This window comes from Mycteria americana, chromosome 3 (genome assembly GCF_035582795.1).
Source record: "Mycteria americana isolate JAX WOST 10 ecotype Jacksonville Zoo and Gardens chromosome 3, USCA_MyAme_1.0, whole genome shotgun sequence".
NCBI classification, from domain to species: Eukaryota; Metazoa; Chordata; class Aves; order Ciconiiformes; family Ciconiidae; genus Mycteria; species Mycteria americana.
This window is the reverse complement of record NC_134367.1, coordinates 85,569,989-85,582,518: the sequence shown is the minus strand read 5'-3', so window position 1 is coordinate 85,582,518 and position 12,530 is coordinate 85,569,989. Positions and strand designations below refer to the sequence as shown.

General features: G+C 38.7%; 1 protein-coding gene across 2 annotated transcripts in view; it reads right to left on the bottom strand.

Annotated features, from left to right (window-relative positions):
- Positions 1 to 12,530, bottom strand: part of ACTN2 (actinin alpha 2) — a 70,220-nt gene that overhangs the window by 39,133 nt on the left and 18,557 nt on the right. For both annotated transcript variants that reach the window (XM_075495973.1, XM_075495972.1), the window contains exons 2-3: positions 5,852 to 5,966; positions 4,432 to 4,551 (exon numbers count right to left, since the gene is read on the bottom strand). In XM_075495973.1, coding sequence (XP_075352088.1) covers positions 4,432 to 4,551; positions 5,852 to 5,966 — 235 coding nt within the window. The remainder of the gene's footprint in view (positions 1 to 4,431; positions 4,552 to 5,851; positions 5,967 to 12,530) is intronic.

Sequence of the window (12,530 nt, the reverse complement as noted above, 5' to 3'; positions counted from 1 at the left end):
GATATGTATATACAGTATAGAAGAATTTCTTCAAATGTAAAATAAATGAATTTAAATACTCAGGAGGCATTGCTGATTGTCAGGCAATCAATTCATGGATTTGCATAATCACTACATCGTTGTTTTGATTTACATATCCGTATGTACACACAGACAGAATGAAACAGCAAGAAAGGGAATTTTCTATGTTGTGCCTCAGGAGAATTTTCAAGCAATTTGCCAGCTTTGGTTTCTCATTATCTACTGCTAACATAAAACACAAAAAAGACGTATAAAAGACAAGGAAAAACATCTAAACAGAAGGAAAACCAAGTTGCTAAATGCTGAAAAGTATCAGTGATTAAAAAATACTGATCCATTCCTATCATTTTCCTCTACAGGCCAATAGAAGACTTCATTATTTTGTTCACACTGCCTGTTTGCTCTGGGAGGAATATAGTTCCTACACCTCACATACGGAAAGCTACAGCTTTTGGGGGAAAAAGGTCTTGCTGACCTATGAAGGAAAGGAGAGAAGGGAAAAAATAAAAACTGCCTAGGGAAAAAGCTAAGCAAAGCAGCATGGCAAGTTCTCAAAGGTTTTAGTTTCATTTTTTTATTCTGCTTTGGCTTTTTTTTTTTATTCTAACCTTCTTCCAGCAGATTCACAGATCATTTGATCTTTAATATTTCTCCTGCTCCCCAGAAAAGCAATACAGAAGTGTTTCCTATTAACAGGATACTTATCTTTTGTGGTTCTCTATATCTCAGTTCATTTCATTCAGGATGCAATTACCTTGCAAATGGAGTTATTGCACTTTTTTAAAACTTAAGGGAAATCTTCTAACTCCTGGACTGTGAATAGCTCATAAGGACTACTCTCACAGCTTTTGCTTTAGCTTCTTGACTCTCTAGTCTCATTTCATCACCAATGGAGAGAAAGACTCTTCCACAAGACGGATCAGAGTAGCTAAATTGGGCTTCTGCTCAGCATCACAGGTAAAGGTGATCACCTCTCTTTCCACTCCACAGACAGCCCAAGGAAATCAGCCTCAGAACAGTAATGATGGCTTTAAATAATATACCTCGCCCCTTAAAAATACTGAATTGAACTTTGTACTGATGTCCCACAGGAATCGCAGTTTTATCTTTGTTTTGAGGCTTCATTTTAAATGCCAGTTGGTCCCCTTGGGCCTACATGCTCTTCACCACTCAGCATGTCAGATAATAAAACATGATCCTCAGCAGATTTAGATACAAAACTTTCATGCTTTGGAAATTAAAAAGTATTCCAGGCATCCATGTAACTCAGAGAATGCCAAAACAGATGGGTGCAGACAAGCCCATATGCCCATGCTCACACATAGGGGCAGTGAGTTAAGGGGTTAAGGACTTTGATAACAATACAAGCTTAAGGAGCCTGTGCTCTGCCTCCTTGCTGGCATTCATTCCATCTTCATACTATAATGACTGCCCAGTCAACAATGTTGAAAAATGCAACAAAAGAAAAAAAAGAGGTGAAGTGTGTTTTAAATCGAGATCAGATTGCTGATCCAGTCTCCAGCACAGCTACAGAAACAGTTGTCAGCCCAAGTGATAGGGTAGGGCTGTGAAGTGTGGGAGCAAGTATGCAGGATAAGGGGGCACAGGGACTCTTTAAACACGTACTGGTGCCAGAGGTCCCACACTGTGAAACTATACCCAGTCAGATGTGATACTGCATTGCTGCATCAGCACGGCACTGTGCCTTAGATAACAAATTTAGTAGAGGGGATGTGGTAAACTTAACAGGGCAGTAAGCATGTCTGGGCCAGAGCTGGCTTTGTGTTCAGCCTGTTTAGAGTAGGAGTGGAAGGCACACAAATCTATCTGCTCCTGCCCACATGGATGTAATCTAATGTGTGTTAGTAGCCATACTTGACATAGTGCAATGTCTTACAATGACAGGTTCCTCTCTGTGTCTAAGCTATGACAGTAGCAGTGGGTTTTTCTCCTGTGCTTCCATCCAAGAATTTAAAACGTTTTTTTTTTAATGCTAATGAATGAATTTTTGCTTCTAATACCTCCATTTTACAGATCAAGAATTCCAGAAACAGGTAATAAAAACCTGCAGCACAGCCAAGAACATCACCTTAATCTCCTGGCTTACTACGGCCTGCTGTCACATGCAGGAAGAAATATTGAGTGCATGGACAGACATCACCTTGCAGCAACTAGCTGAGAAGCTGGAAGAGGTTACTGCCTCTTGTTCCTCCCTCCCTCCCAGAGGGAACTGCCTATTGTCACAGAGCGTCTAAGCTCATGCCAGTTGCTGTCAAGCAGAACAGCAGGGTTAGTTTAAATAGTTTTAATGGCTGATCTGAGCTATCCCAGATGCTTTGCCTTCAGGTGATATAGAAAGTGCTCAAGCACTGCTCCCTAGTCTGAGCACCCTGGCAGTAATGAGCAGCAATAAGCAGGGCAAAACGAGGGAGATGGGAGTGCAGAGGGCTGGCCTGCTCCTTTCAGGAGCAGATATGAGCTGATGTATCTCAATTTAAATACTCCAGCCTTGCTTGAAGAACCTAGGTGTGAAAACATTAGTACATTGTGCAAATTGTGATCAGAGAGAATGACCGTTCTGTCACACAAGATAGTCCTTTTGTTACACTCTTGTTTTCGGTCAGGAAGCCTCAGCGTCCCAGCATGACATGACAGAAACTACCATTCATTTGCTCCTCACTCTGTACTCTCAGTATTTCTGCACCAGCTATCAAGCAGTCTTCTGTATCCTTAATTTTCATTTCCACACATAAATTGTCTCTTCAGTACCCTCTGCTGTCCGTTCAATGCCATGTCGCTCTCAGAATAACCTTCACTACAGAGGTTTAGGGTAGTGGCATATTTTTCCATCCCACTTCATTTAATTGAGCAAAGGGCCCAGCTGCCCCTGACTGCCTGTACAACTGACGGAGGGAGTCAGGCACCTCTGAAATGCAGTAGAGCTCTTCTGAGATCTGAAGTGCCTTTGGGAATTGCCCGTTTCTCCCCATTGATGAGATATTCCCCAAAAAAGGTCTCTGTTACGTGCCTAAAGATAGATGGTATGGATTTGGACTCAGATGGCCCACCCAGTTCAGTCTCAAATGAATAAAGGGTCAGTTCAAACAAATTCTCTGCCCAGAGAACACCCATTTCTTGGGATTTTGGAGTTCTAGATCTAGAAACTGAACACATTTGGTGAACGATACTTGAGGAACCAAGCAGGCTAGGTCAAACCATTGTGGAATCAATGAATGCTGACAGATCTCTCCATTACTTCTACAGATGCCCCTATCCCACCTAATGAATCTTCCTGCTACAGCCACAATTACAGTAAGCTTCCTGAGATCAAGGTTTGGAAGCCAGAATAAGGACATGTATAAGCCTGGAGAAATCAGAAAACAGAAAGAGAAGGCTCATAAATCGATCTAAAAAGGCCTAGCAATGTGAATAGAATATAGCTAGTGCTTCTCACCATGATACTGAGGTTACAGCCAGAGTTTTGCCCTAAGGACATGTTAGAGGCTGTCCCCAGAATGGACAGCACATCATTGAGGCTATGGAATCAAAAGTAGTTGGATATCATGCTAGCCACATCACTCCTTTGCATGGTAATGGCTATGAAAAGCATTATGCAAATATTCCATGGAGCAGCTAGTTCTAGACAGACCTTTGTCCTTTTTAAACAACTAATAATTGAATCTCATAGGAGGCATAGGTTCACTTGCAGTGAAAACCTGCCTTCTTTTGCTCAGTTTACAGCTATCAGCATTTCGCTAGCCAACTGGATGTTTTTATTTAACTACCTGAACAATAACAAAGTAATAACTTTAGTGAATAACATCCTGCCCCACTTTCTTCATATGTCCAGTCTCTCCCCAGCTACCATAATTTCTCTTGATCACTCCCTTAACTCTACATCTGAATTTTAGGAACACAGCTGCCATCCAGGCAGTCTCGTAATAAAATGGGAGTAGGTCCCAGCCACCTGGTAGTGATGTCAGCCTTTGTCTTGTCTGAATAATATCTCCTAAAGATAAAAAAAGATCCCAGATTGGATAAAGCACACCCTAGAATCCAACCTGATTTCTAAAGGAGTTCCTTATTTTTAATAATGTATAGGAAAAATGTAATGCCCTGAAAGAAGCAATCATTATCTGAACACCCACTGAAACACAGACAATTCAATTTAACCTTAGAGATAAACTAATGTTAGAGTTCATTTATACCCCTATCCCTCTCCAGGTGTCCACAAATTTCCACCTCTTGTCCTTTCACAGATACAGGTCAACAATCAATATTAAGGGATTTTTGAGGCACCCATATATAGAGAACAGCCCGCGCAATTTGGCCAAGGGTCTCTGTCAGACTTCTTTGCAATGTGAACGCCTAGCATCTAAGTAAGGTGCATTGTCAAGCTCTGTCACATACCTTCTGCACCGATTGACACAAGTTTCACTCCTTTGCTGGCGATATAATCCAGAGCTTTGTTGACATTAGCAATTTTATGGAAGCGCATCTTCCCTCTGTCTGGTTTCGGTAGTCTTTCCCCTGCAGAATAATAAATTTAATGTGTTATTGTTACGTACACCTGGCTACAGACACCCAAGTGATTAGAACTCAAGAGTGAATGTGCCCTGAACACTGTCTAAAAGTTAGCAGTTATTTTAACAGGTATTTTTCTGAAAGAATGTCAAATGGCTTTGAACAAAACCCTGAAGAGAAATTCAAACGTTGAAACATCTGACTTAGATCTTTCTGATATAGCAGTAAAACCAGAGTAAAATCTTTGTGTTTGCCCTAAACATCTGGAAGATATGTGAGTGCTTCCTGCCACTCAGCTTCTGGTTCATGCTACTGTCTGTGTTAGAGTAGTTGAATATTGAGAAGGCAGGACGTTCTCAGAGCTCATTACCCTTACCTGCTTGACTGTAAAGAGAGGCTGGACTCTATCCAGCAGATTAGCCATGGCATCCTTCCACATGTGACCAAGAACAATGGCTTTTAACAACCTCACCCAGTACAGCAGAGCAGCTAATTTCAGAGCATAGGCTGATGTGTTTAAATGAACTTATCTTTTCAAATGATCACAAAGAAGAATAATCTCTGAAAATATGACTCTCCATTTCATGAAGAGTGATCATTTGAAGATCTTCTTTCCCCACTGAAATCTCCAGCAAAAATGTAAACTGTCTTTTACATAAAGACGTCTTAAAAATCTTCTTGCCCTTTTTCACCTTTATTGTGTGTCTGTAACTTAAACTATTCCCTTCCCATTCAGGGGCATTCTGGGTGTACCTTGGGGACTGCCCTTCTGAATAACACATAAAATGGGTGACATAGTGAGTTTACATCAGTTAGTCAAAAGGAGTTCTTGACACCCTTCTGAAAAATGAGACCTTTTACTTGTGACTAAATATTGATCTAGTTTTACTTTAGGCACTGACTTTTGAAAGCATTGCTCCATCCAATAAAGTCATTAAAAGCAAAGCAAAACTTTTATACTAAAAGTGGAATAAAATTAATTTGTAACCTAAGTGTAAAGGCTTTTTAATGGTTAGGGGCTAAAACCAGGTCCTCAATGTTTGTCGTTTGTCCAACAACACTGTGATGTCAGTGATACCGTGATACACTGCGATATCCTGGAGTACACAGAAACAGAAGATTTTGGAGATAAGGAAAAAGCAGAGCTTTTTTTTCCTCCCTTTTGTTTTACAGTGTGTTTCATCTCTCACTTTTCAGCCTGCTTAGAGTTTGTGTTCACTGCTTTGAATTGTTAACAATTTTTGTTCTTTTAAGAGTGTTTCAGTTAGCATGCTGTAAATACATGGCAAACTTTATTTTAGCCAACCTGAGATAACTTCCAAGAGGAGCATCAGTTTGAGGCCGTTTCTGAAGTCCTCCTCAATGTTCTCAATCTGCGTGCCTGCTTTCCTGAGGTGGGAATTGCACCAGGCTGTAAACGTCTGTAACAGTAATTAAAAAAAATTCTTACCAACAAGGTATTTTCCAAAACAACTGCTAAGCCATCCGAGTAAACACTGCATCTGAGATTTTCACTACTGCTTTAGAAATTTGGATGTCCAACTCCCATTCATTTTACACATGTCACTGAGTTCAAAATTCTTATCCCAGATGTTCATGAAGATGCAAAGAATTGCTTGATTAGAAGCAATAGTGCTAGATTCTGCTTGTAAATGCACCCCAAAAAAAGATCTAAACATAAAGGCAAAATTTGTCTAATAGTTATTACTACACTTAATCTTTTTATGAGCACATAATTTTATGTTGAGACTTATCTGTTACACATTCCTCCTGAAAAGAAAGATCAATATGGTATAAAGGAAGCTGTGTGACAGTAAAATGTAGGCAATACCAAGCACAGAAGCAAAAACTTCTACTACTTGAATTCATGCCATGATAAACAGTTCTTATACAGGTTATCTATGCCAGGGACAAGTAACATGCATTTCTCACAGGCAGGACGTTGTAAGAACACTTTTCAGGATGAAGTAACTGAAGAGAGAGTTTATACAGCAAGGATACCAGCAAAATTGCACCTGCTCCTACTTGTAACTACAGTGAGAAACAAAATGCCTTTTGAAAACATGGACAATTAGAATGGATTCTGAAAGTTTACAATAATTCAAGCACAGAAGTTTCACATTCAGACCCTGCAGATATGGCCTGCCTTACCAAGGGTTTTATTTTTAAACTGTATTATATAATTTTCAGAAAACTACCACAAATTCATGAAACACACAAATGCAGATACTTAAGTTTGCAGGGCACAAATGGTCACCAAAGCAACCACGAGCATTTCTCTCTCCATGGAGAATAACCATGCAGAGACTAACTCCATTAAAGCAGAACTAACTCCATTGATGTACAGAGGTCATATAGACATTACCTTTTGTATGAATGAAATCAAAACATGGGCTACTATAAAATTTAGTAGTTAAAATTAGTCTATTTTCAAATATCCATTACTTCTCAGCCTTCTGACAAATTCTCCTTGCTTTTCAGTGTCTGTTAAAATATATAAAGCAAGTTTGTATTTACTAGGTATTTCAACAGTTATTTAACTCTAGGTATATAACAAGGCCATACATTTTGGTAAGTTAGACTTCAGCTACTTAAAATTGTCAGATATTGGGAATTCCCCTTCTTTTGCTATTTCAAATTACCATAGTTTTTCAAACATTTAATGTAAACAGTTTAAAAAATAAAATATATCCTAAATCCCCATTGTCAATATGAAATTTCCATTGGCCTTCTTTTTTCTTGCCTGTTTTTTTTTTTACTATTTGATTCCTGATCTCTCAGAAACAGAATAAGAAAGGCCAGTAGATGAAGGCAAAAACTTTCCCTGGAACTGAATCTTGTAAATTCTAGACAGATTTCATACCTTAAGAAGACATGGATTGAATTTTGAACAATGGTCTATTCTTAAAAATGCAACTTTCTGTTAAAGAGTAACATTTTGATTGTTGTTGTGTTTGACTCAATTTATGCGAAGAATTTATGCGCAGCTTGCTGGGCTCTTTTCTCAGAGCTCCTACAGTGACAAGGAGCAGCTTGCTAAACTTTAGTTTTATCAACTTCTCCTTTCCAATTGAAAGGAAGAAGCAAGAAGTGCTATGGATATGGGGTAGCTGTGCAGCAAAATCCCTAATTCTAGATACCCAGAGAAAGGAGAAAGAACACAGTATTGGAAGTGGTTCTGGGCATGGGTCCTGTTGACCTGCAGAGGATGACTTGCAGGTAGAGGCATAAGAAAGGCATTCTGTGTGCAGGTGGAGATAAGTAGGGCTGCAGCTGAAGCATCTCTGCAAATACATCTATTTTAATAAATGGATGTTAGCTTGAAAAGCAGTCATTCAGGAAGGTAAAACTTTTCTCATTTTAAGGTAACTAGCTTTGCTGAGCTCATGGGAGACCTGAAACCAGAGTGTATCAAGCATCACAACAGAGATACTAGGCACCTCTACCCTCAGGGCTCAACATGATAGAGTCTTAGGATGGTATTTAGTTCGGATCATTATAGGGTTAGGATGTAGTTTATAAGACTAATTTGACTGCCTCAAGCAGTATCTTGTTCTAGGGTTATGTATCTAAAAAGGCTTAGCACCCCATTAAGTCATTTGCAAATACTAAAAATTATAACAAGCATCCTTGGAAGGAACAACATTATGGTAATACAGAAAAAACAGCTGAAAGCACGCGAGGGTAAATGCACATGAACCTTGCATGGCAATTTGGCAATAAATATTAGAAAGCTGAACCAATAAATGAATGAGTCTTTCATGAATTAAGTTTAAATAATGGACATGTGCTTATCTGCAGATGCTATTGCAGTTTGTAGAATTGTTCCAAGCACACCATGCTAAACTCAAAGAGGAATTTGGAGAAGACCTCAGCCATTTCCATCTCTTTTTTAGACATTTATGGTGAATGTTCTGATCTTGTACCACTCAAGTAAATGAGTTTTCCCCATTTTTCATTTAATTAAGAGTTTAATGACAGTGACCCCACCAGTCAAGCAGTCTTAAAATACGAATCTGATTCCTACTGTTAAGAAAGTTACTTCTCACTTAGTTTCTTAAGAAGAAATGGAACCTGGCACTTCTTAGCTCATATATGCATATATAAATATATATATATAAAAGCAAATTATAATTTTGTCCACCTCTAATCTCACTGTGGTCCTCTACTTCACCTCTACAACAGCTGATTCAACTTACTCGATGCACTCAACTTACACTGATAGACACAAAACATAAGTTTTATCCAAAGATCCCAAAGTTTTCAAATAATTTGAAGTTTCTCTTGAAAACAGACATTTTTATGGCACTGATTTTGCTGAGAGACAAGCTCTCTTCTCAATCTTGTTCATTTTACGAAGGCACTAAGCAGCCAATGTTGCTATGATATAAACAAGGAAAAGATGCTATTACTGCTGACTCAAGCTGTTTTCAATAAATAGTTTTATGACAGTCACTGTTTTTATGGGCTGCCTTTTTATATCTGTAGGTTATTTAAGATTCTTTCCAGTAGTATTGGGGTTTGTCGTCAACATTGTAGCATTCTGAAGGATAAACTTGGAATTACCTACGAAGCCTCATTCATGAGATAACAAGTTCTGCTGAAGCACTCTACTGTGCAGGGATTCCTTATTTAGACTATCTATACCTAGATAGTTTAGATTATCTTCTTTATCTAGAATAAGAGATTTAGATCTTTTATCTAAACTACAGTTTCTCAGAGCTTTCTGTTTTACCAGTGCACCAGGTCATGAAATGGTGCTATCCCCTATGACAGTTGTCTTGTGCCTCATGGAAAGTGTCTCTGCAGTACGTTACAGCAGACTCTCAGCATGTGGCTTCATAGCCTGGTGCCTTCCAAACTGGCTTATTTTCCTAGGACTAAACATGGTTATAGGAATGCTACTTAAGGAAGTGTTTACTATGGTTCAGTGATGCAATCCATAAGTGACTGTATTAAAGCTACTGCAAAACTTAGCTCGCAAATTTTAAGTTTCCACAATCCACATTTTATTTAACCCTTGTCCTTCTATTCTTATTGTGATACCACTTGTTCTCACTGCTTTGGCTTTAACTAACAGTTCTATTCATAGTTATTAAGAAACAATTCAAAGCACGTTTATGTCCTGGAGATCAAGATACAGCCAGCATATAGTACCCTGCAAATTTGTAATCCACTGGGATTTAAAAGCTATTAAATGACTTAGACAAAGCAAATTCCTTTTTCTGCTGAGCTGTACAGCACATTTCAGAGTATCAGATTGCCCAGAGAAACAAGGCAAGACTAAAGGCACCAAGCGAATACCAGGAGGGACACAAATAAGTGCCTAGAAAGCTAGACATTTCTTTTTAGAATTTATTTAATGTAGGTGGCTCTACAAATTTAAAAAATAAATAAATGAAAATTTCTTCTTTTCAAAGTTGTTACTACAAAAGAAACTTTGCTGACATTCTTAGATGAGAGACCACAGAAGAGGGCATGCAGGGCAGGAAGCCAAACAATTTGCAGTCCTACAGGTAAATGTTCTCTTAATGCACTATCAATTGTCTACTGATGTCACAGGACTATTTTGGAAAAGCTAACTCCAGAAAAGGGAGTGCAGTTTATGTTCTATGCCCATTTAGCCTCATTGTGAAGATTGCCAATAGCATATTCTCCATAATTTGGATTCATAGATCTGTGATGGCAAAGTGTGTACCTGTGGAAAAAAACACCTTACCTGGTAATTTACTCAGGCCACTTAATTTTACAAGCCCTTGACAAGTAGAATTGCAACCAAGGGGCAGAAAAAGGAGACGTCCCTAATCAATTATCAATCAACTGCAGCTAATGCCAAAAAATAATAGGCTATGCCTGCTCTGTGCAAATATTTTTACACATGCGCAATGAAGGACATGCTGTGATGGAAAAAGTGGTATCTCTCAGAGCTGAATTGTCCTACACTCCTGAGAAAGTTCGCATGTCCTTTTTATGTGGGTGTAATGATAACTTTTGATAGTGCTTCAAAGCCAGAAAACTATATATAGTGCTATAATAAAACTGTATAAAAAACTATATAGAACTATATATAGTGCTATAATAAAACTATATAAAGTGCTATAATAACAAGTTTCATATGTGCATGTGATAACAGGGATAAAGAGAATTGAGAAAGCACCAGTTACCACCCTCTCCAATACTGTTACCTATTGGTGGGTCACAAGACAACTTGTTCCACCTGCTGAAGATACAGGGTAAATTTCTAGTTTCGCACTGACAGTGAGTCCAAAATGTACATCACCAAAACAGCAGCATAACTTGCATGGGGACATGTACAGGGGATACACTCCACAACTTCAGGAAGATTTATTTACTTGCACTCAGAACTGAAATTGAGAAGTGGATCCAGCCCAATAAAGGATTGGAGACCCATATCCTATTTAGTACGTATATCTCATAACGAAGATTTAGACTGCCTTTCACTCTCTCCAACTCAAATCAATTTCTGTCTGCTATAATATTTACAGGTTTTAAAAACTAATATTGATTTTAAAAGGCATGTGTCTGCTTGTCTGTACCCCTACCAGAAAGACTACTGACCCACAAGTCATTTGTTTTTTGAGTTTCTAGCCTTTTTGTAACATTTATATAAGAAAATACAGACAAAATCCAGTTTTAACCAATGAGTTATGAAAAATATTGCATTAATAGGAAACTTAATACTTCCTGTGTCTGCTAAGTAAAGCAGAAGGACAACTCATTTTAAGTGGACCTTAAATTCTAATACCCAGAGCAGGAGAACAAACCTGAAGAAAATTAACTTCAAATATAAATATTCAACATATTTGTTTATATACATATGTGTTATTTATCCCTAATTATCTCAGTCTGATAGAGTTGTTTCTTAAAACCCTGCTTTATAGCCCTTCTTCTAAAGTATTTTTCCTCTCTACTTGTGCTAGCTGAGGGTCTTCATTACTTCGAGGCTAAATGGGATGCAGTGATTCACTCTGTAGTTATATGGAACATTACTGGGCTCTGAGCACATGGCAAGGGTGTTACAGAAAGAGCTCTGCCAGAACATTCCCACTAGGCCAGACTGAGGTTTCCCCTTGAAGAATTTCCCATCTGTCTGTTATCCATGTTTTAAAATATAAGCTGTGAACCTGCAACATGATCTCCTAGATCCTGTGTCCACGTAGTGTTCTAATGACTGCAGGATCAGGGCTTTTCTCTGGGCTTGGGATACAGTCTGTGTTGGCCCTCATTCTCTTAACTATTTAATTCTGCTCCCAAAAGAAGGGGCATGAAGGTGAAACACAGCAGAAAAGTGCACAGCCTTTATAAACTGCCTTGATGTGAACCAATGACTGCAAATGGCATCTTTTAGATGTTCCTAGAACATCTAGATCAGCTGTACTTTTAGTATATTAAGTGCATGAGTGTATTTTTATGAATTGAAAATAAATAAAATCTTACATCTTACTTGTTGCTTTGAATTATTATGAACCGTCCCCTTGCTCTTATTTCCCCTTGCAGTGGAAGCCTAAATGCATCAGTACACGTTAGTAAAATAACTAGAGTAACTATAACAGGAGAGGTGGTTCACCAGTACAACTCAATCATGCCAAAGCACTTCGTAGGCAAAGTGGGATTTTAACACTAAACACACCAGAGCACAGCAACAACTCAAATGAAGCACAGTGAAAGCATAGTGAAGGATGCCATGAAGGCTGAGGTAGGGGAAATGTTTAGCGTGTTCCAAAAGGTCATTAAAAGGAAACCCTCAAATCACAGGCAGTATGCCAAAGCCAAATTCCTGGGAACAACAGAAAGGATAGCATAGAACCATCTCACAAAGGAAGTTAGTAGAAGCTCCATCACAAGGTCCCCAAATCCAAAGTTGGGGAAAGCCCTCCCTGCTCCAGCACATCCATCCATATAGCTGAACAGATGGTGTCAGAGATTATATGCTAGCATACTCTGCACTGTCAGCAGATCTGATC